Source organism: Asterias amurensis, chromosome 22, assembly GCF_032118995.1.
Source record: "Asterias amurensis chromosome 22, ASM3211899v1".
Taxonomy (NCBI): Eukaryota; Metazoa; Echinodermata; class Asteroidea; order Forcipulatida; family Asteriidae; genus Asterias; species Asterias amurensis.
Window position 1 is genome coordinate 13,099,821 of NC_092669.1, and position 26,961 is coordinate 13,126,781.

At 38.1% G+C, this 26,961-nt stretch overlaps 2 protein-coding genes across 4 annotated transcripts in view; one reads left to right on the forward strand and one right to left on the reverse strand.

Annotated features, from left to right (window-relative positions):
• Positions 1 to 1,302: 1,302 nt before the first annotated feature.
• The window catches only part of LOC139953550 (uncharacterized), a 70,083-nt gene continuing 44,424 nt past the window's right edge, over positions 1,303 to 26,961 (reverse strand). For both annotated transcript variants that reach the window (XR_011787992.1, XR_011787993.1), the window contains exon 18: positions 1,303 to 1,344. The gene's annotated coding sequence lies outside the window, so the exon portion shown is untranslated. The remainder of the gene's footprint in view (positions 1,345 to 26,961) is intronic.
• On the forward strand, positions 13,634 to 25,311 carry LOC139953728 (ras-related and estrogen-regulated growth inhibitor-like). 2 transcript variants are annotated; one of them, XM_071953262.1, is made up of 5 exons: positions 13,634 to 14,342; positions 14,656 to 14,768; positions 19,812 to 19,868; positions 21,414 to 21,490; positions 23,313 to 25,311. In XM_071953262.1, the coding sequence occupies exons 2-5, from the start codon at positions 14,690 to 14,692 to the stop codon at positions 23,733 to 23,735; spliced, it is 636 nt and encodes a 211-aa protein (XP_071809363.1). In that variant the 5' UTR covers positions 13,634 to 14,342; positions 14,656 to 14,689; the 3' UTR covers positions 23,736 to 25,311. The 2 variants fall into 2 exon arrangements, with proteins under 2 accessions (XP_071809363.1, XP_071809362.1); XM_071953261.1 differs by having other exon boundaries at positions 13,634 to 14,327.

Below are 26,961 nucleotides of genomic sequence, written 5' to 3' on the forward strand. Positions count from 1 at the left end.
TGGGCGCGGTTCAAAAAAGAACAAAAAGGGGAGGTTGGGCAAGGCTAATAGTAGAAGGGTTATATCTTGGGGGCAGTTTCAAGAAAGAACAAAAAGGGGAGGTTGGGCAAGGCTAATAGTAGAAGGGTTATATCTTGGGGGCAGTTTCAAGAAAGAACGAAAAGGGGGAGGTTGGGCAAGGCTAATAGTAGAAGGGTTATATCTTGGGGGCAGTTTCAAGAAAGAACGAAAAGGGGGAGGTTGGGCAAGGCTAATAGTAGAAGGGTTATATCTTGGGGGCAGTTTCAAGAAAGAACGAAAAGGGGGAGGTTGGGCAAGGCTAATAGTAGAAGGGTTATATCTTGGGGGCAGTTTCAAGAAAGAACAAAAAGGGGAGGTTGGGCAAGGCTAATAGTAGAAGGGTTATATCTTGGGGGCAGTTTCAAGAAAGAACGAAAAGGGGGAGGTTGGGCAAGGCTAATAGTAGAAGGGTTATATCTTGGGGGCAGTTTCAAGAAAGAACGAAAAGGGGGAGGTTGGGCAAGGCTAATAGTAGAAGGGTTATATCTTGGGGCAGTTTCAAGAAAGAACGAAAAGGGGGAGGTTGGGCAAGGCTAATAGTAGAAGGGTTATATCTTGGGGGCAGTTTCAAGAAAGAACGAAAAGGGGGAGGTTGGGCAAGGCAATAGAAGGGGTATATCTTGGGGGCGGTTCAAAAAAGAACAAAAAGATGGAAGTACAAGGCAGTGTGACTGAGGGAAGCACTTGGATTCATGATCCACACACTGACAATCAAATTTATCACAAGAAGAAAATTAAGTTGTAACTCACCAGCATTTGTGGTAATTTCCTGAGTTGGAGCGTGTAATTAAAACTTTCATCTGCTGAGGGCTCCTTGTGATGTGCTGATGGTTGGTGATGACTTAAACCGTGTCTGTTGAAATGATGTAAGACAGCGAGGTTACTTCAAGGATTCCTGCAGAGGGGAAAACATGCAACAACAATTGAGAGATTATTGGTAGTTTGGAACCTTTCATTTTATTAATTAGGGCCCATTATTGATTCCACATTTCAAACAGGGTGGCCCATGTAGTAACCACAGGTCTTATGGGTCCTTGAAGCAAGTGCAGAGATACATTACAGGCTTTTATAGATGAACTTTGCTTGTACAGCAGTTTTCTTCTTAAAAGGGTCCCTTCGAGGGTCAAAAACTCACCATGAGTATTTGCGGTAATTTTGAGAGGTGGAGCGTTTAGTTAAACTTTCATCTGCTGAGGACTCCTTGTGATGTGCTGATGGTTGGTGATAACTTAAACCGTGTCTGATGAAATGATGTACGGTACAGTGAGGTTTCTTCAAGGATTCCTGCAGAGGGGAAAACATGCAACAACAATTGAGTGAAAAAATGGTTGTTTGTGATCATACATTTTATTATTATTAAGGGTCTATTATTGATTTCAATTTCAATTGGGTGATCCATTCAGCAATCAACAAATTACAGGCCTTTAACTTTACTCTTGAAGGGGGCACATCAATCCTCTGGTGAGGGTCACTTCTAGGAGGAAAATGTAGATTCGTTTTGAAACATTGCAAAAAAAAAATGACAGCAAAAGCACAGGGCACCGCGCCAAACGGAACATTTCAAGGCCTGAAATTAAATATCTTTCATTTAGAAGTGGACACAAACCTTGGGGTTGGCACACACACACACTTTCAATGTTTGATGTAAAGCAAAGGGGTCACACAGAAGGAAAGTTTTAGTGTCAAATGCAATGACTCAGTCAGTCAAAGCCAATAATATCAACAATAGACCGATTGCGCTCTGTGGTTCGGGTGACCTCTAGTGTGTGTTAAATGTAAACAACACAGAGTACTGCAAACTACATGCGTTAAAAAGACATGATTACTGTTTATTGTTGTTCAATAAAGGCTCAATTCTAGAAATCAATGAAGAATATTCCAGAGTTTGTAACATGAGACCTTACCGGTGGCTGAACAATGCCAGTAATGGGTAAACACAGTTCCACCAACTAGGAAATTCCACGATGTAGGCCTAATGTGTTTGTGCACGGAAAGCGTGGTTTTACATTGCCCTCATTGAAATGATTTTGCTGCCAATAATTTCAATAAAAACCTCCTGAAGAAGCTGCAAATCGCTTTAGTTTCAACCTCAAATTATTTGATTAGAAGGGGTAGCTGTCAGCTAGAGTCGGACAACTTCGCGGTCTCCTTGGCACAGCCCAACTTTACGCCATGCACAGTGCAAAATCCACGGCACGTGAGCTTGCTCAAACCTCAGTAATTTACGTAGTCTAACCATACTCTCAAAAGAAACCTCTTTTGCAGTATAGTACTGGAAATGTCAAACAGCATGTGATTTAAATCAATGTCACAACGTTCAACTTTATAAAAAGGGCTTGGTTTTTACTAGCATCGGTCTGAGTTTTCCCTTGTCTTTACTGTGTAGCTTTGTTTTTCTATACCAATTATAGGTCACGTGATCAAAATGTAAACATTGGTAGCTTAATCGGTCTGTTGCCATCATTATCAGTTTTTAAACTAGTTTTTATGTGATCGGTTTATTACATTTTACAAGAAGTAGGGTTCACCACGCTAAGTTGTTATGAATCTCATTCATGGTCCCTGTTGGGGGCTAACAAATAGTACCCATGACTTTACTATCACAATTGCGACTGGACTGTCCCATTCATCATATGTACTGGATATCCACCAGATGGAGTTTGCACAGTAGCATACAGAAACAGATACAGTTGTCCAACTTGTCCATAGAGATAGAATAGATCCAATAGATCTAGGCAAAGTAACTTCATGACGGACCGTGCCCCCATGACTTTACCATGACTTTACAATATCATGTAAAGTAACTTCAAGCAATGTACACAAACTCCAAATGCAAACCAACACCAACCGTTCGTTTTGTTTGAACGTGTCCAAACTAATTCAACAAGTTTTACTTTGAATCCCACTAGAAAAGGGTGCTACCTGTGCCCCACGGCATCTACAGAATCTACCAGCTACTTCCAGACGCCCCAATTACAACAAATAGTTACTTACCGATGTTTTGAGATGAAAACATTTTGATTTTAAAACCATCGAGAGCAGACGACATGTTTACGAAGATTAATACATTTTTGAAGACAGCGCCCTCTCTTGATTTGAAAAATAATTACACAAAATTTATGACAGCGCCCTCTTCGACGAAAAAATATATTGACTTAAATTGAAGACAGCGCCCTCTGCGTCGAGCAAATAATGAGGTTTTGGGAGGTATTACAAGAAAAACTTGCATTTTTAGGGTATTTTGTATAACTCCAATTTTGTTTGAAGACGTCAAATAGTTTCAAAGGCTAATGTTTCTTGTTTTGTTTAGTTTTCGAAGAATTTTGACCCACCTTCCCCCAAAAGAAGAAGGTTTATCCCTTGTTTTCATTACCCAATTGTAAAGTTGTCTGTGGATTTGGGTAAGAGCTTGGGTTGGGATTTATCGATCATGTGATGACCTTTATTGACAAGATGAGTGAGTTTGTATATTGTCTCTCCTTTCTGGCAGGCAAGAAACTGCACTGGTCATAATGGGAAGAAACAGTTACGACAAGGGTGGATTTCACAAATTAAGACTAGTCTTATTATATCTACTCAGTTTGTCGTTACTAGAGCAAGATGGTATTAAGCATGTACAGTTATTTTGTTTAGCGATCAATTCAATTGATTAAGACATAGAGTACTGTCCTTACTCTATGATTAAGAGCAAGCGTAACATCCGTTGAAACTCAGCTGTGCTCAGCTACCCTGTCACTCAGGTTGACTGGGGGGGGGGGGGGCTACTGGCAGAACCCAAGGATAACATCAAATCAATATCTTCATCCGGCCTTTCCACATATCACGTGACTTCACTTATTAACATTGTTTTCCACAGGTTGAGTGAATTTGGATTTCAGGAATAAAATTATTGTTACCGTGCGAGATAAAAATGGAAGAAAAACACCCTTGCCACACGAAGTTGTATGCTTTCCAGAATCTATAATTGGGAGGTCTCGAAATCAAATTCGAATATTATTTTAGTGAGTAACTACTTCTTTCTTGAAAATAACGTTACAGAGGGAGCCGTTTCTCGGAAATTTTTAGCACTGTTGTTAAAAATAGTTGTGTGAAAGGAGTCCTATTACTGTCCAAGTTCTCTTGCAAAATCTTTTCAAACATTGCTACATTTTACAACCATGCTAAAATTAACACGGGACCCCAGTTAAATTGCTGTCGTGTGAGCAGCACAATAGATGGAGTAGGTACATACTACTCTGTGTTTACTGTCGGGTTCGTGCTTCAACCCAGCCAGGCGGCTATTGAACGTTCGATTTCCTTGAATCCGTTTCTCTCAAAATACCCGAAGGCATGCACAATAATTTAAATTGGTTGTTCGTACCAATAATTGAACATGATTTGTTTCTTGAAGCAGTAAATCAGAGTTGTCGCATTTTCCATGTGTTTATTTAAGGGGTGAAAGACCATCCGCAGTCTTTTGTAAATATCCGATGAAATAAAATAGGAAGACCGACCATTGTTGTTTGTTGCATTATTCTAGATGCTTAGACCCTATACAAATATCGAATTGACACTTCACTGTTTAGATTGATAATAGTTTCGCGACTTTGTTCAGAATTGTTAGCTTGTTTGTTGGTTTTGCTAATCGACTTTTACGGCGTGATAGCCAATGACTAATAAAGCATTGAACTGCAGTGGTTATATGGTCTAGTGGTTCACATAAAAGCGTCTGAAACCGTAGCCTGTGGATTTTCTCCGGCATCAGACAAGTTTAGTATTACTCAATTAGCATAATAACTTCCTTGGAAACGAGCAACGGAGAGCTGTTGGTAGTATACCACATCGTGAGAAACAACTCATTTGAAGTAACGTAGTTTTTGAGAAAGAGTTTAATTTCTCACTCATTTTGAATCTGAGAAAGACTTAAGTTTTGAAGCCTATATTTTGGGCATAACAAAAAAATGGAAGCACATTAAAATTGTGCAACAAGAGTGTTTTTTCATTCGATATTATCTTGCAACTTCGATGACCAATTGAGCCAAAACTTCCGTTTTGCTTATGTAGGGATCCACCAAGTGAGAATGCTGGTCTCTGACAATTACCATAACCAGTGCCCTTAAGCGACAATTTGATGACAATTAATTTCATAAGATGAACAAGATTATGTATGACACTGCTCTAGAAATGCAAAAGTCGTGGGTTTGAATCCCACCAGAGTATTATTATGCCTGTGATTTTTTCAAAGAAACTTGGAAAAGTACTGAGTGTCAATGATTTTTAGGTCTGGGAGGGCACAATGTTTTTTGATGACAGTTTATTTTTCATTGTATTTTATTTTATACTTTTGCCCTTCCGTGGACGGCCTGTACTTGTTTTTGTTTTGTCCGAAGAATTAAAAGCAAATATAAAAAAATAACACACATCGGTATAATGGCTTAAACAAAAATTAATAAGAATTATTACAGGGTTTTCTAAAGATATTTTTTTAGTCTTGATAACATTTTGACCACTCGGTCTGTAAGCCGATGACCATTGAGTAATGTATTTACGGTCGCTTTAAATAGGGGGGGGGGGCTATTAAACCTTGCCTTGCACTCCGGTACCGGCTTGGGTTCTGCCTCCCCGGCTTTGGTTCTGACGCCAGCTTGGTTTTTTTTTTCGGAGAATTCTACTTGAAAGATTTGTCTAACATCAGAGTAAACCCGAAAGTTCGAAAAAACCTCCCCTCGGGATATTATGGTAACTAAAGTTAAGTACAATGAATGACGAACACGTTTGAGCTGTCTTTCCTAATTACCGACATGAAAGAAGACTACGTTATTGAGAGCGCAGTCAAGTGTATTACAAGGTCGAATGGAAATTCGAGGACTCAAGCTTAGCATTCCCTTTATGTGAATTTAATGGGAAATTAAAGTCAGAAATACACTTTGATTTGATTCGAAATGATGGCTTGTTCAACTCGTGAAATAGACCAAACTGTTCCAGTATTCGCGGCTACTACAAAAGGAAGGACACGCCACTGTGTTGAGGAATGTTAGGATGACTCCTTAATTAGATCACTTCATCGTAAAGACAAGATGAACTAATATAACAACATTGCATGTCAATTACAAACAAACATGACACCATTATGTTCAATATAAACACACTTTAAAAGTCAATCAAAGTTTCCTCAAGCGATTGTAACGTCTAAAACGGAACACACAACAACAGAAGCCCCTTTCACTGAGTTTACAATAACATTATTCAAGACACGTAAATTCTTTTCTAATTTAGGTTGCTACTATTAGAGGAAACATGCAACTTTCAATTATTTTTTTCGGTGGTGCATAACTTTTTGTCAGCTCAATCATCGAAATAAGGTTTGAATCTTTGATGTTAGTACCGGTATTATTAAGCTATAATACTAGCAAGGGTTTTCAGTAAGTTAACAACCTACAAGATTCCTTTAAGATGTCTTTAATAGTGCCTTATTTTAGTCGCCTCAAAAATGATGACCTGAATACAGTTTGAGTATTTTTGAGTTTTGAGTATTGGTACATGGAGCAGAATAGCAAGGGTTTTCAGTAAGTTAATAACCTACACGAAGTCTTTAAGATTGTGCTGAGGGCTTATTTACACTGTCGTCTCAAAGATGGTGACTGAAATAAAGTTTGAAGCTTTTGAGTATAGGTACATGGATTTGTATAATAACAAGGTATATTCTTTTGTAAGTTAAAACCTACAAGATTTCTTAAAGATTGTTTCTAGTGCCGTATCTAGTCGTCTCAAAATGATGACGAAATAAGAAATGAAAGTTTTGAGTATCGGTACATGGAGCTACATAATAGCAAAGCTTGTTTTGTAGTTTAAAACCGACAGGAACTCTTTACGGTTTCTTGAAAGTGCCGTAGGCCCAGTAATCTCAAACATGGTGATCGAACTGGGGACTAAAGCTTTTGAGTATGGACCTATTTAGCAGGTTCTTACAGGGGATCGTAGTTAACTTCAAGATGTCTTTAAGATTGTCTTTAGTGCCGGAGGCCCAGTCGTCTCGAACATGATGATCGAACTGAGCGTTGGATCATGGACCTATTTAGCAAGGTTCTTACAGGGGATCTATAAGTTAACTTCAAGATGTCTTTAAGATTGTCTTTAGTGCCGGAGGCCCAGTCGTCTCGAACATGATGATCGAACTGAGCGTTGGATCATGGACCTATTTAGCAAGGCTATTACAGGGGATCTAAGTTAACTACAAGATGTCTTTAAGATTGTCTTTAGTGTTCAGTTTAATCCAGTCGTCTTACCCATGATGATTGAAATAAGGAGTGAAGCTTTTGAGTATAGGCCGGTACCGGAATAAACTTAAGCAAGGTTGTTGTGGGGATCTGAATTAGAAACTACAAGATTTCTGTAACTTCTTATCACTGTGAGATGAACACAATCTGTATGTCCTTGGCTAAAGTCTTACCCCTGTAATCTCAACTGCAGTAAGAACCACTACAATCGTGAAGAGGACTAAAAAGTCAACTAGTCTGTCTTTAAGTCCATAGAGTAGGAGGTATTTCTAAGCATCTTAATGATAAGAAGCCAGTGGGTGTTCGTAATCCTTAAAGGTATAAAGCCAGAAAGAAACCCTTCATTTCCAACATGTCAGACATGGCGCTTCATATTATAAAACCAACCCTTAATTGACCTCAAGCAGATCGAACTGGTAACAAGTTGAGAAGTAAAACTAGTTCTTCAAAGAAGTTTTTCGAGATTTTTCCCGAAAATCCGAAAATCTACTCCGCGGTGGTAGAATATGATCATGATCACAGCAATGTTTGAGAATAATATTTCACCATAGGGTCCCTGCAAAATCCGAACATTAGTATCCTTTCTGCATTTGGTAAAACTTAACACCCAAGTTAAAGTTAAGCAAGGGATGCCTGCTAAGAAGCAGTCTGAACAGGGTTCTCAAAGTGCCATTCACACGACAACAATTTAAACATGGGTGCCTTGCTTAAATGTTAGCACGGTTGTAAATGTAGCAATGTTTGACAAGGCATGAGAACGTGGGACAGTAGAAACAATTGATGTCCTTTCACACATCAAGGTACATTTTGTAACATTTAACAACCATGCTACAATTTAACAAGGGACCCTTGCTAAATTGCTCTTGTGTGGAAGGGGCTTTAGAAGACCATGTCAAGAAGTTGACTCCATGTTGGATGGATTGTTTAAGTTTTCTATTCAGTAAAGATGAGTCTGAGGGTTGCTGGGAATGAGTTGTTGACAACAGCTTAAACTGATTTTGTTTGGTTACCGGATTTAGTTACTGCTTACTGTGCCCATTATTAAGATTCAACCATGGATTTAGGGTAGGGAGATACAACAAAAGACGATGTTTAATCCATCTTTAGGAAATAGCGGTAAGTTCTATGCAGCATGTGTAAGTATATTTTAATTGGGGGCTGGTTATTTTCAAGTTAACTTTTACTGAAGATTAGTTGGGTGACAAGTCTTTCACGATTTAACATGTCCATGTGCCATCACATTGGTTACAAAGTTTAACCCTTTTTTTTTTTTTTTTTTTTTACATTTGAGACGTTGGCAGTTTACACTTTTGTTTGTTTGTTTGTTTGTTTGTTTGTTTGTTTGTTTGTTTGCTTTTTGAGGTGATCTTTCCTTCAAGGGAACTCGGCAAACTCCCAAGCTGGCAAAAGTTAATCTCTCTCATACAACTATCATTGGTTTAAGGTCTATGAATCGCACGAAGTGTAGGTTATAATAAACAAAACATGTAATGGGCGAATATGGTGCAAAGTTCGAGGAGGTTTCTTGGCGTGCCACAAAACAATTGATTTCAAAGCAAGGTTTTTACAAGACTTCGGAGAAAGGTTTGAAATCAACAAGTCTATCAGAAACTATACATTATTATCAGGGACACTTTGTGAAATCGTGATCCTTCAAAGACACACACGATGAAGAGAGTGACGTCAGTTGCGCAGTGCTGTGAAAGTGCCTGACTGATCATTACGTAACAACCGGATACATTGGGAGTACGACTGTGCATTTCTTGTTCCATTAAACACTGGATTAAAACAGTTAGTCATGCATAACGTAATACTCTCCGAGCATTTATACTGAGGCTGACAAAGATTAACATACACAGTTTCTTGAAAAAGGGAAATGTCAACAAATACAAAGAACAAAATGAAAAAGAGGGAGAAAAAACACACCCGTCTAAATAGACAATCAATGAACAATAATGGTGATGAGGGCTCTTTAAAAGTCTCACAAAAAGACTGTGACAGAGAGGGGGCGAGGCGGGGAGGGTGGGGGTTTTGACAAGATGATGCGGGGGGAGGGAGATGGTTCGTTAATTGTGTTTTCAATGAGTCGTCTGTATACATGGTTTGGAGTGGTATTAGATTGGGGTCCGGACTCCGGTTGTGATGTGTGGAATGGTGGATTGGGTGTCTGGCTTAAACAAAAATATGGCGCTCTTACAAAGGAAAAACAACTGTCATGGCGGTTCCCCACTGAAAAAGCAAAACCATAGAATTCGAACTGCCTCTAGCTAAACCGGGCAATCTCGGTGGTCTAGTTGATGAAAAACTAGAATTGCAAAGGTCGTGGGTTCGAATCCCATCCGAGTAATATGCCTGTGATGTTTTTGTCACACTATACTCGGGAAAGTACTGAGCATACAGTAATAACAATCATCGGTGTACACTGGGTAAAAACCAAAATAGATATTCTTTATCCCCATCTATAACATCAACAACATGATCAGTATCATAGCAAATGTCAATTCAAAGTGCTATATATTATCTATAAGATAGCGTGAATTGACTAAAGCTTGTTTGATACAATTGATAACGTACTTAGGGTGAGTAATCATTATAGTTACCAGGATGTTAACTTGGTTTTTATCTGAACCGTTACTAGGTGAAGTGTAACCAACCTCTAAAATAATTACATCAACTCAATTAATGACTTCCTTAGCTCATAAAATGGCAGTGATTTACCAATAAGTAAATCTCTTCAACAAACTCAAATAAAAGTCGTTTCAACTTACAAAGTAGAACAATAAATAATACAATTTGTACGGAAAACAAAGAAGGTCCACGGATGCTCATTTTTTTTTCTTCAAGATATTTAGTCCAAATCTCCAATGGGCCATTTCACACGACGGCAATTAACAAGGGTTCCTTACTTAATTTTAGCGTGGTTGTATTTAAGTTGTACCAAATGCACCTCGTATGAAAGGACAAAAATATGTTTCCATAAAGGATGGCAAATTATTGAGAAGATGTCACTACGATTCCAAACATTGCTGTTTCACACGAAGTGAATCTTGCAAAATTTTACAACCATGCTTAGATTAATCAAGGGACTCCTGTTAAACTGCTGTCGTAAGAAAAGGGCTATAGACGTTAAGACCATAAGTTAATTGAAAAGAAGACGGTCTTTCAATTCAACAACAGTTATATGACTCGAGCAGGGAATCCCGGCCTCCTTGGAGATAGTATATTGAGAACCATTATTTTTTAGATTACGTAATCACATGAGTTCTTTTGTGTTTCTATAGTTCTGTACAGAAAGCTTGAAAAAACATTTGGTAGACAGATTATCGCAAAGCTTTAAGCATTCCCGCTTTAAGGGTCTCTCAAAATAGGAGAAAGTAGTAGCTTCAGTCGAATCATTGTCGAATAAACTTAAATGCATTTTCCTGTGTCTCCAGCTTAAAAAGTCAACTCCTACTGACTTTTATTACCTTAAAGTTAACTGTTATTTCTCTATGTTTGTATATGGGATGCATCAGTCTTTTATAACGGTAGGGGCAATATTTCTCTATGTTTGTATATGGGATGCATCAGGCTTTTATAACGGTAGGGGCAATAAAACTCATGTTTTATTATTCTGTGTACGTTGTTTGCCCGGTAGTGGTCTGGATTGCAATCTCGAGGTTCATTCAAAGGAGTATGTTCAACAAAGGGTTGGACTCATCTTAGCTTAAAGGCACTGGACACTTTGAGTAATTACTCAAAATAATTATTAGCATAAAACATTACTTGGTAACGAGTATACGGGAGAGGTTGGTGGTATAAAACATTGTGAGAAACGGCTCCTTCTGAAGTAACGTATAGCTTTGAGAAAGAAGTAATTTCTCAGTATATTACGTTTAAAGACATTGGACACTATTGGTCATTACTCAAAAAAAATTATTAGCATAAAACCTTACTTGGTATGTGGAGAGCTGTTGATAGCATAAAACATCGTAAGAAACGGTAATGTTCCTTTAATCACAATCTATTTGATATAATGCAGTCTTTGATTCTAAAGGTACTTCCCATGTTAAATAGCTTCGCATTGGATCATTAGGCACCAGTAAAAGCTGGTAGGGCAGTAAAGGGTGTCTAAAGAGACTCATTGAAGAAAAGTCAATCTGTAAATGTAGCAGTTTGATTCAGAAAGATAGTGGGTATAGATTAACGCCTTCACTAAACAGACTCAGTATTCAGAAAGTCTGATTCAATACTGACTGGCTTTGTACGCTTTACTGAGTTACATATTAAGACGTTTACTAGACGGCCTTGGGTAGTACTTGTCCTCATCCTTATACTGACGCTGTGCCGAGATGTAGAACAAAGAGCTACTCCAGTAGCTTTTCCCCTCGTACTGCATCTCTTTGGAACTCATTTCCGTGAATGTGTTGCAAGTTGCTTGTTACTGGTATTCAGCTGTTGTTGGCTTATCCTGAAAATCACGTGGAAATTTGGTTGCTAATCCTGTTTTTATTAATGAAGAAATTTCATGCTAAGCAAACTTGTGTGCTTACAGGCTTTCTGAAATTTGGCGCTGGTAACTTCAAGAATAAGACTTGCAACTAATAAGCACAACATTGACTAGCATAATCACAAAGCACAAATGGATTTTGCAACCCACCCTCTCCAGGACAGCAGCATTGCTTTTAGGAGAGTACAACATTTCAAGATTGAAGATTCAAGATTCAAGATTTGAGTGGTCCACCTCTGAACGAGATTGGCATGTTGTGTAAACCATTAGTGAAAAGCACCTGACATTCTCGGCCGTAACGAGACCCATCTCTTGAAAGTCAATTGTTTTTACTAAAGAGTAAAGTGAATATCAACCTGACCCCATAAGCAACGGAAAGCATTAAAGGAACATTACAGAATTGTGTTTTTTTGCTAACAAAACAGTTGCTGTCAGTGTAAGCACTTTATGTAATCCACCAGATAAATAAACTGACAAACCTGTAAAAGTTTTAGATCAAACGGCCATCCGGGTCACGAGAAAATAGTGATTACATATTTCGTATGAAATCGATGATAAACAGCTTGAATAAAACGCTCACTGTGCGATAAACTCCAAACGGGAAACCAATTTAAATATTTATTTCTCATCAAATAATTATGACATTTCAGACAGAAATACTTCAAGGAATGTTTTCTATGTAATTAGTCTGTGATCTTAGACCATTTGTTTTCTTACTAACTCTGTAATATTCCTTTAATGCATACATGAGCGTCTTAGTTAGAAACCTGATCGCTCCATCCGCATGCTGCACTCTGAGCTTGCAAATCCATGCATTTATTTGTAGTAACAGACAGTGGAAAACACTTAGAGATGCACTTATAGTGCAGTTTGGGTAAAGTATTGGCCGAGATACGTTGCTTGTAAATAGTGCATGAGATTGCAACAAGATGAGTGCCCCAAGGCATAGAAAGACAGACATGTCGTGTACCTTGACTCCCAGAGGCGATACCAGGCATAGAAAGACAGACATGTCGTGTACCTTGACTCCCCGAGGCGATATATAATACAAGGCATATAGAGAGAGAGAGAGACATGTCGTGTACCTTGACTCCCCCGGGCGAGATACAATGTCAGTCTATTAGTCTGATCAAACCATGACATGTTCGAAGGTTCTCTTGTATCGCCCAAGGCGCACTGATTTGATGGGAAATTCGAACAATGCGCTGGTTTGCGGAACACCATGTGAATATCTGTTTTGAGTAAAGTGTTGGTTCTAAAAAGAGATACTTCACATCGTGCTGCCGCAAACCTCTCTTGGTTAAAGTTTAAAATCCTACTTTCGAACTTTTTAACGACAACCATGACGTCATGTAGTTCTCAGATACCAGGAGTCAGTTGTTGTTTGTCGATATTTTACCAAGAGTTTTGTGTAGGAATTATTAACACTGTGGTTATTTTAAATTGATTAGAAAAAAGGTGATCAGTCTGGCATTTTCGGAGGTCTATATTTAGGTTAATATAGTCTATTATTAGTTACACCCCCAGGCTGGCATTTTTCCAAGTCTATATTTAGGTTGATTAGCCTATTATTAGTAACAAGGTAGATACAGAACACAAAGAAGTCATAGTTAGCGGACTTAGAGAGCTATATTTAACTCATCAACAAACCCAACCCTCACGCTAAAATAGACTTAGTCTGTAGTGGTGATTGCGCATGCGTCTGAAACATCACGGGACCTGGTTATCTTTGAGGGTTAATCTACTATTTACTGATCATGCGTCTATCAAGTTGGTATTAGCATACCTCAGAGCACCATTCGTGATATTAAGCACGTAAGCAAAGTCAGCCACTTTGTAATCTGGACGTTTATCCACATAACCCCTTAAAACTATGATTGACTTTGTTATTTTAAATTCCTAGTAATCGTAAAAACAAATTTGACTTAGTAACTATTACAGTGTCAGTCTCTATACTGCCAAGACTCAGTTTCATAAATTCTGCATATCAAGTAAAGTTCCCTTCCTCCATGAGTCAAACTAGCACGAGTGTTTACTCCCTGTAGTTTGTGGAATTTCCATGAGTTATTAAATGCGTAAAGTACCCCGCAAGCATTGACTACTGTATTCATGCGAGGACGACCCAGGGCTGTCAAGTATCGGCGCAGTGTACAACACAGGAGCACAGACTAAAGCAGCCTACAGTATACAATCGCGTCTTCACCAGGCATTCCTAAAAACTTGGAATTTGCTTTCAAGTTCCATGGAATTGATTAAATCCATAAATTTACAAGTTGGCAAACATTTAGATGAACTTATCAACTAGCGTGAACTACTGATAGGTATAGGACGCAACGATCGTGTTGAGGCGTTACGACGGAGAACAGGAAATTAGTGATTCTTCGTGGGGGGAAACGCTCCGTTAGTCTACCCTAGCTAGCCCCGGCTGCTCCGGCTGAAATCATCTCATCAAATTGTGAATCGTCTCCAGCTGTTAAACTGAAGTCACCTGCGTCTTGCATACCGATGCATCATAACTCAAGGTGAGAGTAGCTGAGGTAAGACATGGTGGAAACTGCTTGCAGTAATACCATAACTAAACCAAACAGAAAATGGTCTATCTAACTTTGAATTCATATACGAGTCTTAGAGCAGAGGTGTTTTTTCTTGAGCAGTTTTGAAGCATCACCACAGGGGGTTGACCATCAATAGGTAATGATGTCTCGTAGACGCCTTCTTTATTCCTCATCGCCACAAGCTTGCCCTGAACCACAATAGACACTTTTTGACATCAATCAACACGATTCCTTTTCAGATTTGACTGGACAAGGATTTGGAGAGAATTCAAACTAATTTGTGTTTACTTTTCAGATAATCATCATCATTTGACGGAGGACTTTAAACCATGAGTCGTACGGGACCACAAGCTAAGACTGTGGAAACGAGAATAGTTGTTCTTGGGCGACCAGGAGTTGGGAAATCAGGTAAGTTTATAGTAAAAAAGAAAATTACTTTTATTAATACTTCATAACTCAACTAATCAAATAATATAGCAATTTTTAATGCGTTTGAGGCATGATTTCTGATATGACTTAACTGTAAACTGCAGAAGTGTTATCGTAATGCTTTCTTGACCACATACTTGCATTTACTTATACACCCTTGTGGTTTAGCCTAATGACAAGTTGTGAAAAGGTCTCTTAATTTAGTTTGCGGTATCACCATGTGTGACTCTCCTTGCCAGGTAGAGTTTGTTCTGATAGAGAACCGTCTTTCTTTATTCTACTACCGCGGAGTAGATTTTTCGGAAATTCGGGACACTTCTCAGTTCATAAAAGAATCATCCTGCTAGATCTTAACTACTACCTGGGCGGAAGGTATGAACAAAGTTAAGTGGGCCTATGTAGCTGCATAAGTGCATAAGGGTAGTTACATCCTAAGTGTTGCTACTGTCTCAGCTAGTGTTGTTGTCTTATTACGGTATGAGCGACTGAATTATTCTGGTTGGAATTCTGTGATTGTCGAACCTTTCATTGACTCTGCCTCAGGCTCTGATATTAGAGTCTTGTACAAACAACAAAACACCGCAACTTGAGTTAGCCACGCCAGGAGTTAGTCAGAAATGATTACAATCTTTAACTCAATTGCAGAGGAATATAACGAGCGACAGACCACTTCCCACCAGTCTCGAGTTCTTGAATGTATTCATGCAGAATCTTGAAGCTTCTCAACTTACAAGAAAATGTTATGTTGAATCATAGAGGCTTTCCTTCCTCATGGTTGAATGTTATGCAGCGCTGTAAATACAGCTTGGGGATGTATTTCATATGGCTAATCGAATCATATCATTCACTGCCATTAAGAAGGAATGTAGGTTTACATCAACTGTAGGAACATAGATGTTAAATTTGCATCAGGGATAAAGAATATGAATTTTGGTTTTACCCATATACACTGATGTGTGTTAGCACTGTTTACTCAGTACTTTCCCGAGTTCAGTGAAAAAAATCACAGGCATATTACTCGTGTGGGATTCGGACCCAGGACCTTTGCAAATTGTAGGAACATTGGTAGGAACAAGTTATGTTCATGTATCACTGCCATTGTGTCTGTCCGTCCTTAGGCTGGGAAACAAAATCCGTTGCTTCACCCGAACCTTGATGTTGACATTTTTGTTTAAAGTTCAATTTCATATAAGATTTGTAAAATATGTACTGTCATTTTAATTATATAAAATTTTGTGCATTATTGTAATTTATGCAATATTGAAATAAACGTTTATCTTAATAGAGCAAAATAACAAGGATAACTATGTATTCGATGTGATTTAGAATGGATGGTTCATTCGATATAAACAAATCTTTCACGTATGTCCGTTCATTGTGTTATGTTCAAATGTATAATGTTTAATTCATTTTGAGTTATACATACTAATGTTTTGTAGAATTAAAAAACAAGAAGAATCACAAGCGCTTTTCACACGACAGTAATTTAACAGGAATCCCTTGCTTAACTTTAGCATGGTTAAAAATGTGGCACTTGTTTGACAAGAATTAACAAGAGACCTTTGACATGTCCATAAATTAATGTCCTTTCACACGAGGTATACTATGTAACAATTAGCAAGTGACCCCTGCTAATGCTCTCGTGTGAAAGGGACTTAAAACACTGACGTGAGAATAGGCCTATATTACAGTCAGTGCGTAGTCTAAACAAGTGATACAAGAATATTAATTTTTGGTTTTTACCCATATACACCGATGTGTGTAGCACTGTATACTCAGTACTTTCCCGAGTCCTGTGAAAAAAAATCACAGGCATTTTTACTCGGGTGGGATTCGAACCCACGACCTTTGCAATTCTAGAGCAGTGTCATACCAACTAGACCGAGATTGCCCGGTAGCTAGAGGCTAGAGGCCCGGTAGCTGCCTCTAGCTACCGGGCAATCTCGGTTGTTTAGTTGGTATGACACTGCTCTAGAATTGCAAAGGTCGTGGGTTCGAATCACACCCGAGTAAAAATGCCTGTGTTTTTTTTTTCACAGGACTCGGGAAAGTACTGAGTATACAGTGCTACACACATCGGTGTATATGGGTAAAAACCAAAAAAAAATTTTAATATTCTTTATCCCCGATGCAAGTTTAATATCTATTAGAAGTGATACAAGGTCTAGTGTCATAATATCTGGTAGTCAATAAAATTGCTTAAATAATTCATAACTACTGAAATTCTTTTGACATGTGGCGTTTGGAGTAAACACAGATTATCAAAATACAACATACCTCAATACAAATAAACATTGAAGTATGAATTGAAATCATGCTTGTCTAGAATGGTTAAAAACATAATCCCATCACAAACCATGCCCCATCACTCTCCTTGTTCAAATAAATTGAGGTCATATTGTTGAGCTAGACATACCAGATCTGACCATCCATAGACACAACCAGTGACCAGTACGAGTTTTGAGTTCACAACTGTTTCTGGTGAAGGAATTCTCCCCTTGAAAATAATTAAATTTGACAAGTTGACATCTTTAAAGGCAATGGACACTATCGGTAATTACTCAAAATAATTGTTAACATAAAACGTAGTTGGCAACGAGCAATATGTAAAGCTGTTGATAGTATAAAACATTGTGAGAAACAGCGTGACAGCCGGGCTCTATTTTATAAGCACAAAAACCGGCTAAGCACGGGAAAATCTTGCTTAGCAAAACCAGGTTACCAGCCAACAACCCATAAAGTTCACAATGTTGCAACTGGTGCCCCACTCATTTTGTGCTTAGCAGAGAAATTTGTCAAGCAGTAGTTTTGTCTGCTAAACAGCTTTATGAAATTTTGCCAACAGGGCCCAATTTCTACAGCTGCTTAAGCAGGAAATAAGTTAAGCGAAAACAAAAAAGTGCTTACCAAAATAGGGTTAACATCCAAACTACCTTGTCATGTGTACCGTGTGAATGTTATCCTTCTCATTTCTGCTTAGCAAAAAAATAAGCAAAATGTTCTGCTTAAGCAGCTCTATGAAACTGGGCTTAGTGGGCAAGCCATGCGGCGGAAGGTATATTCTTTGCTAAACTTCACGGCCCAATTTAGTAAAGTTGCTTATAAAAGCAGCAAGTGCTGCTTAACAATTTTTTGCTAAGCAAAACTGAGCAGGATACCAGTCAAAAATTGTACTTGTGACATGGTTGTTTGGCTGGTCTGGTAAGCATAATTTGCTTATGCTTAGCTACTTTATGTGCTTAAGCAGGTCCATGAAATTTGGTTCCTATTTGCTTAACTTCTATTTTCTATTATTATTTGGTTTGCGGTAACGCATGTGTGTATCTACTTGCCAGGTAGAGTTTGTTCTTAGAGAAATACTGTCTTGCTAAATATTCTACTACCGCGAAGTAGCTTTTCGGAATCCGGGAGATTTCTCATTTCAAGAACTGTCCTTTGCCTTAGTATTAACTACTACCTGGGCGGAAAGTAGACAATCGGCTAGAACTGCTACTTTAGCTTATAAGATCGTTCTTTTTGTTTCTAATAGTCTAGAAAGAAGTGTTATCAAATCGCAGGTGCAGTTTTCTCATTATTGACATGGTGTGATGTGGTTGGGTTATATTTCCTATGTCTGGTTGCGATTCCCATTTCCCACTCAGCGTGATGTCCATACCACGCACCCAGGTAGATACCTATGGGGTATACGTGTAACTATGTTATATGCTGTTCAGTGTCAACATTGTGTTTTGGGTCTATGTATTCCAGCGTACATTCAAGCCGTATCTCACATTACGTGGATAGATTTCAAATGCATATTTTTGTATGGAGAGAATTTTGCATTATGAACTGATGTCAAATATTCATTCAATTTACTTCAGACATTGAAAAAAAAAAATTGTTTTTCCCACGTCCGACCAATTGAGCCCAAAGGTTTATTTTGTGCATGCTGTGATGGGATACATTTAGGCGAGAAGACTGGTCATGTTACCCAACCGTGTCCAGGGTCGATTTCACCATTTCACAAAGGGTTAAGACTCGTCTTATCTCGAGTTAGGTCGAGTTACTCGTCCTAACTTTGGACTAGCCTTAAGTTTTTAATATCTCCTAGGACTAGTCCCAAGTTCTTCATGAAATCTACCCCTGTGCCTTTAATCATGCTCTTTATGTAACCAGTAAGTTAGGTGCAATGTCGGAGGACGTTGACAAGCTAATAACACGAAGCGAAGAGCTAATCAAAATAAATATTTGCATTTCTAAAGATATGATTGAGACTTTGCCAATCTGAAGGCTTTAGCTCCAGGTATGTTAATCTAACCTTCCATTCTGATGATGATGATGATGAGGTTAATGTTGATGAATCAATAGTGAGAATAATTGCCTGTACAATGTTAAATAAATTATGATGTCAACAAGAATTGCAGCTGCGTCAGGAATTAATGGGACCCCGATGGAAATTAGTCTAAGTTTTGGCTTCGGGGGCTATGGTTAATTTTGTGCAGTATTTCTTTCTTGTGTGCTATTTGTATTTGTCTTATTTCATTGTCTTTTCTCATGTTGTCGTGTATGTATTTTTGACTTGTTCTTGCTGTTTTTTTAATCCGAATAAATTCAATCAATAAATCAATCGATGAGGACGGGAGGGCGCTAAAATTTCGCATAGATTTAATCTTCGCTATGGGGTTGTGTTGAATCATCGCAATATTAAGGGGTATAGAAAGGTTTGCGGTAACACCATGTAATGACTACCTCAAATGAGTTAGGGTGGTTCTGAAAAGAACCGTTGGTTTCAACTCGACGTTTCGATCAGTATGCTCTGATCGTCTTCTGGAGAAAGCATTAAGGGGGGTTGTGTTTCACATAGAGCGGGTGTCTTATGCGTGGTTTTGACTGATTTACTTGATTGCGAATGCCATTATCGAAGAACCAAACAGGAATATTGCAATAAATCCTTCTGTATTATACAACTCGGCAAACTTCGAGTGGATTTCAAGAAGATTGTTTCTCATATTGTGCATTATTTATTTTTTTTTTTTATTTCAGCTACAGTAGTTCGGTTTCTTACTCGTCGATTTATATGGGAGTACGACCCTACATTAGGTAAGTATTCAATACCGTGGGAAGTTAAAGCCATTAGACACTTTCGGTAGACAATATTGTCCAAAGGCCCACACTTCGTGTATTACAACATCATTAAATAACAAACCTGTGAAAATTTAGGCTCAATCGGTCATCGGAGTCGGGAGATAATAACGGGAAAACCCACCCTATAGTGTTTCCGCACGTTTCGCCGTGTCATGACATGTGTTTAAAATAAATCCGTAATTCTCGATGTCGAGGATTTATAATTATTTTAATGTTTTCTCAAAAAGTAAAGCATTTCATGGACTAATATTTCAAGGGAAGTCTTTCACCATTGCCTTCTGTAAACCCTGTAAGTTATTTGTAAATCTGTGAACTTTTACTCAACTTTTCTGTTCCGAAAGTATATAATAGTATAATGGTTTTAAAGGCACTGGATGGACAGTTTCGCATTCAGGAATACACAACCCGGGAAGCGTTGCTGCAGTAATGCTTCTCAGATTCGAAATACTTTTATCTGTTTACATAACCAAATTACTTTGAAGTGAAATGTTTCTCAAGATAAGTTAAACTATAGAACGCTGCATGCAATATGCCTCTATAAACAAAGGTTGTCATTGATTTTAAGAGCGACTACCAAACGTAGGTCTATATACCTTTATCACGGTGATGTGGTCATCTTGATTTTACTCCATTCAACTCTTAACCAAACGAAATAATGGTCTGCTGCCACGCGCAATGAATGTTAGCATTCGTTACTGTTATTGGAAACAGGGAACATGACCAAGATGGTGACAGCGTGATACAGGTCTGTACCTTCACTTTAAAGGCACTGGTCACGTCTAGTTATTGTCAAAGACAAGTATTCTCACTTGGTATATCCCAACAACATAATGCAAAAGTTAAAAAAAATCTGTGAAAGTTTGGAATCAATTGGTCATCGAACTTGCAAGAACTTACACGGTCTAATGATGATGGAAGAAAACATCCCTTGAAATATTTCTGTCTGAAATGTCATTATTTGACGTTAAAATAAATTATCTAATTTTGCGTGTACATGTATTTGGTTTTCACTAATTTCTCATGGCCCAGATAGACGATCGATCTCAAACTTCTACAGGTTTGTCAGTTGATATATGGTGGATTACATAAAGTGCTACTGTCAGCAACTGTTTTGTTAGCAAAAACCAATTCTGTAATGTTCCTTTAACCGAACATCTCTTGATATTAAACTAATAGAAGCAACGTGTCAACATGTTGCAAGGACATTTTCTGCTTCTCACCATTTGCATTTTCCATGAATAAATTGACAAGTTTGAATTTACACAAAATACAACAGATTAAATAACTAAACAGTATTGTGTATGACACCTTGTTCGGGTTGTTTTATAATTCTGCAAGGAGTGGCCTTTTCAAGGCATTCTGCGTCTTAAAATGTGTTTTCCCGAAATATTAGTATTCGATAACCCTGACCATACTTTGAAAATCCGTGTTTCTTTACGCAGTGTTGTTGCCGTTGTAATAAAAATTATGCAAACTATTTTATATTGTAATTTCTTTCAGAATTTACCTATCGACATCAGACGATAATTGATGATGAAACTGTTACCATGGAGATATTAGATACAGCTGGTCATCAGGTTCGTGTTCAATAATTATATTTTAGAGGGTTTTTTTCTTTTTCTGTTTGCTTACTTGCCATCTGTCTTTGTATTTCATTAAATAGTGAGAAATGTTTGTGTTTCTTGTTTAATTTTAGCTTATTTGCCAACTTATTAGGGAGTTTAATCCAATAATGATATATTTTAGTGTTTCTATTTCAATTTTAGCGTGCCACCTGGCTCTGTTTTTCATTCAATAATGAGATATTTTAGTGTTTCTTGTTCAATTTTAGTTTTTTTCCGGGGATTTTTTAGTGGTTTTTAAATACTATTTAACTAGTTTTCCATTAACTTCCTGCTCATTAAATCGGGGATTAAGGGTTTCTTGTTTAATTTTAGCTTGTTTTCCAATCTTCTGCTCATTCATTGCTGGGATATTTTAGAGTCTCTTGTTTAATTTGAGCTTGTTTTGAAAACATGTTGCATATCTCATTCAATAATTGGAAATTTTAGAGTTTCTTGTTTTGTTTTGTTTCTTGTTTGCTTGCTGCTGACTACCTTTGCGTGTCACGCTACACCCATCCAGAACCTTCTCTTGTTTTTGATGGACATGTCTCTACATATAATTTGTGTTTTGTAACCATTGGATTTCCAATGACTAAACAACGTTAATGAATAGCTGGATAAATGAAACCTCTTATACATTGACTGTTCACATCACTGGGTATTGTTCATGTTCCTAAAGGGGATTATACAATCTTAAGAAACACACAGAGGGCATTCACCTCTTGTTGTTACAATCAAAGACGTCGTATTACTCTATGCCCCTCGGCTCCTCCCGTGCCATTAGGTTTGGATAAAGACACTCCAAGACGTACATTCCACTCACTCAAGACGCTTCTCAAGAAACTCGCCATGTTACCAAACCCTGCTCGCAACAAACCTAACTCTAAAACATCTCATTAATCCAAATTATTGGAACAATGAGGGGCCTCGCCTATTTACGTCACAATATCCTTGATCTTCGTCAAGACAAGAATACAATCTTTTGAAAGTGAGGAAAGGGGGCGCCCTATCTGTGATTCGCATTCAAAGTTTACTCTTGAGTTCTAATAACAAAAATAATCGATACAGGCCAGTAGGCTTCGCTTTTGAAAGGATAAGGGCACCAAGGCATTTATTTCCCCCTCGGCAAAGGGCACCCTACCCCATGGGGAAATTGTAAATTTCTACTGGATCATTTTAAGGGCACCAAGGCAATGACCAAGGGCTTCTTCGTTGCCTCCGTGAAGATACAAGATCTCGCAGAATCCTTCAAATTAAAGTGCTTACAATACTTGCTAAGCAATACCTTCACGCTTACTAATAGGTCTACAAACAAACTCACTCCGTAATACACTAATGGGATCTTCTGAAGAACTACAAGTTTTAACAGTAGGGGGCCTACACTACATCTCACAACAGAAACATATAACAGTAGGGTGGGTGGGGGGGGGGGGGGGTCAGTCTGTGCTGCAGTATTATCTCACAACAGCAACAGACAACAGTAGGGGGACTACTCTGCAGCATAATACAGCAATAGGGGGGGGGGGGCTCAATGGGGGCTATACACTAGATTCACAACAGCAAGAGTCACACTTTCCACTGTAAGTTGGTTTTCTGTGCTTAGCAACGTGTGTGCTTACAGGTTTTGTTCTTACAGGCTTTATGCAATTGAGCTCTGGTCGCTTAGAGAGACTGGCCTTCCCATGAAAAAGTTTCATCACATAATTGCAATTTTAGTTGTTTATCATTTAGTTGTTTAATTGTTTAGTAGCTGAGAATTCTAAACTGACTCTATAATCTATGTTGACTCTTTCAGGAAGACACTTTGAACAACAGAGAAGGTCACGTGAGGTGGGGAGAAGGCTTTCTACTTTTATACAGTGTGACTGATCGCAAGAGCTTTGAAGATATTATGCAAATCAAAAACTATTTAGATGAAATCAAAAAGGCCAGGAATGTTACCATGGTGATTGTTGCTAACAAGTGTGACTTGGATCATCTACGCACTGTATCGACTGAAGATGGTGAGAGATTGGCTCAAGATTTGGCGTGTGCTTTTTATGAGGTATCGGCTTGTAGAGGGGATGAGAGTATTGAAGAAGCCTTTCATGAACTTTGCCGTGAAGTAAGAAGACGTAAAGCTATGGAAGGATCCAAACAAAACAGAAGACGAAGCTCCATCCAGCAGATGAAACAAGTACTTAATAAAACATTCACTAAGATCAACAATAGACAATGAACAATGTCAACTGCAGTTGAATCAACTTGTTGCAGCTTTTTATCAGTATTTCAGACTGAGTCTGACCACCAAGTGTTTTGACAAATAATGACAATATAATGATGTTACGCAGTATTTGAAATCTAAATTCATTGGACATGCGCGAACTGACGTAGGCTACTACGGCTGAATGTGGTACATCGATTACTGGTGACAAATGAATAACGTCTACACATGGGCACACTTTCATAGAGCTGCTTAATCAGACAAAGTTGCTAAGAATAACATCATACCTTTCTGTGCTTAGCAAGTTTGTTTCTGCTTACAGGCTTTATGAACATGGTCCCTGATTGTTAAGTTACGTAAAGGTGTCCCAGTGAATTCTGTTCCCCTCGGAAATAAACACGGACTGGAGGAGGATGTTTCAAAAGAGGGCGCTATCACAAGAAGTTCGTACACAGTTCGCCGTCTGAGGGCACATAATCCGGGGGGGGGGGGGGAGGAGGAGGCTTTCATACGTCTCTTTACCATGACAAGATGCCCTCTGGTATCAGAGAACCGGGACCTAACTCATGGTATTCCTTGTTAAGTTTACTGTTTGTAAAGTTTACTGTTTGACAACGTTGGTGTTTAGTAATTCACTCACTGACTGATGGGTTGGATTTTGGACAAGAAAATACTTGTTTTTTACAAAACTCGGGAAAGTACTGAGTATACAGTGCTACTGCTAACACACCTCGGTGTATATGGGTAAAAACCAAAATGAATATTCTTTATCACCGATGCAAATTTAACATTTATTATAAAGACAATACTACGCAAGTGACAATATTTTATTATGTACTTTCTGAACTGTCAACTATTGTTCCTTTGCTAGCATAAAAACAAGGCAGTATATCTCCATTTACAGTAACACGGATTAAACAGAATGGAAAGACCAAAGAGTCATCTATTACGCTCGGTTTTAGTAGCCAATGCATTTTAAGTAAGGCTTAATTGACAGTAGGGACAGGCGAAAGTCATGTCGATTCGTTAAAGTATGACGAAGAGCGCCCTCTGTTGACAATGTTGGTACATTAGTCATTTCATTTACTTCAAAAACAAACACAAGCACAAGAATTGTACTTTTGCATCTAATGTCATAGTTTGGGTACAAGGTAAATGCCAACATTAGATGGACTTGTCCCCAATGTATGTACATCAGGTTTATTTTGACTCTGTGTATCCTAGATGTAACCATATCAACCTCTTAACAACATAAATATTGGTTGAACTTGTCCAAATGCATGTACTTTTCGACTATGTATACATATAATAGGGGTGTCCAAATTATTGATGAATATGATTTTTTTCGGCAACGGTTTGTGTCTGTGCGTGGTGTGTGGGGAGGGCATAGGTTTGGTCCTAATTTGTTTTCAAATTATTTGTTTGCTTATTAATATTATGTTATTTTGTTTGTCGTTAAGTTTTAAAAGCTCATTAAAAAAGGACCCGTCCGATGTAAATATTATTTAAAGAATTGCTTAAAACATGTTTGAAACATTTGTCTTTACTTGTAAATTACTTGGTTACGCCAATGTTGTAATTTATCTATAAACTCGTGTTATAAACAAAGTTAAATAAAACGTTGTTTTATCGTGTAACAACAATGTTTACCATAGTTGAGCAACCCAACTGCTGTTTTATTTTGTTTTGTTTTTTTCAAACACATATTACTAAAACATATTGACTATTAATTTAAAGGAACTATACGGTACTTTATTGAGTGATGTCAAATCATACACATCAATACTGCTGCATTTTCATGAAGTGATCATGAATAATTTAGGCTGATTACTATATAGATTCATTTTTAAGCGCAGAAGACCCCATGCTACAATGGATTTAATATATGCTCTTCCAAACCACTATCCAGTTTGATATCTATAGGCACACAACTAAATTTGGACTTCAATAACTAGCTATAGGACCACAAAGTGTCTGTTCGTCGACGTAGCATCACGGTCAATATTGACGCCTGCGTGCAGACCACACTCCCTTCTATGGACACTGACTGCTGTACAAACCATTGTGACAGGTTTACTTTACAGAACAAACATTCGTTTTACTTCTAGAATTATTCTAAACGGCATCTTGAAACGAGACAGCAAAAATACAGCAGTTGCCAAACTTAGGATGAATTCACTTCGATCGGTGTGCACGTAACAAAACCCAGAATATCATGGAAGAGTAGGGGTTAACCCCAGTGTTTCTAGTTTACAAAACCCTGGTTTACAGGGCCCAAGTTCATGGAGCTGCTTAAGCAACAAATATTGCTTAACCATGTTCTGCTTAGCATAAATGAGCAGGATACCAGTCACATTTCAAACATGTGCAATGGTAATTTGGCTGGTTTCCTTATTTTGGTAAGACAAATGTGGTTGTGCTTAATAGCAGCTCTATAAAATTGCAAGGGCCCTGGATTTCCTCAGGCTTGTGAGCTGATTAAGTTCACTTATGAGGCATCATTGGTTTCATTGCCAGATATGTAAAAAATAAAAATAAAAAACCCAGAATACATACTTCATTGAAGAGTAGGGGTTAACCCTGGTGTTTCTGCATGGTTCACATAACAAGCACCCTTGTTTATATTCCTTAGGCTTGTGAGCTACCGTGATTAACTTCAATGAGGCATCATTGGTTTCCTTGGCAGAAATGTATAAATAATTCTGAATCACGATGCCCATTGCCAACTTAATTTATAATCCATTGATGTAATTAGACTTTATCCAGTTTTTATCAGGGTTACAAGTCGATATCAAACACTAGAGCCGACTAGGCAAGTCTAATTATTGGTCTACAGTAAAACGCCTTTAACCCTAAAGACTGAACAATATTTGAATTTGAAACAAGTTGGTGTTTCTTCAAATGACAGTTTTATAATAAAACCAACGACAGAGGGAGCCGTTTCTCACAATGTTTTATACAATCAACAGCTCTCCATTGCTCGTTACAAAGTCAGTTTTATGCTACAATTATATTGAGTAATTACCAGTAGTGTCCAGTGCCTTTAAGTGGTTATTATGTCCTAGAAGTGGGGGTTGCAATCTCGCTTTATATTGATCACCGGATATCACTATTGACCCACGTTGAAGTAGACCCCCTCTGAGGACAATTATTCAGGTACTTGATGTTAGCCGAGGGAAATTAAAATCTCCTTGCATCTTTCATCCAATTACTTCAAGCATCAATTGAGGATTCTTTTAAT

Bases quoted from the DNA above. Each gene is read 5' to 3' on its own strand.
- LOC139953728 (XM_071953262.1), top strand. From the start codon at position 14,690: ATGAGTCGTACGGGACCACAAGCTAAGACTGTGGAAACGAGAATAGTT. The intron at 14,769-19,811 runs GTAAGTTTATAG...TTTTTATTTCAG, and splicing joins ACCAGGAGTTGGGAAATCAG to CTACAGTAGTTCGGTTTCTT. The intron at 21,491-23,312 runs GTTCGTGTTCAA...TGACTCTTTCAG, and splicing joins TAGATACAGCTGGTCATCAG to GAAGACACTTTGAACAACAG.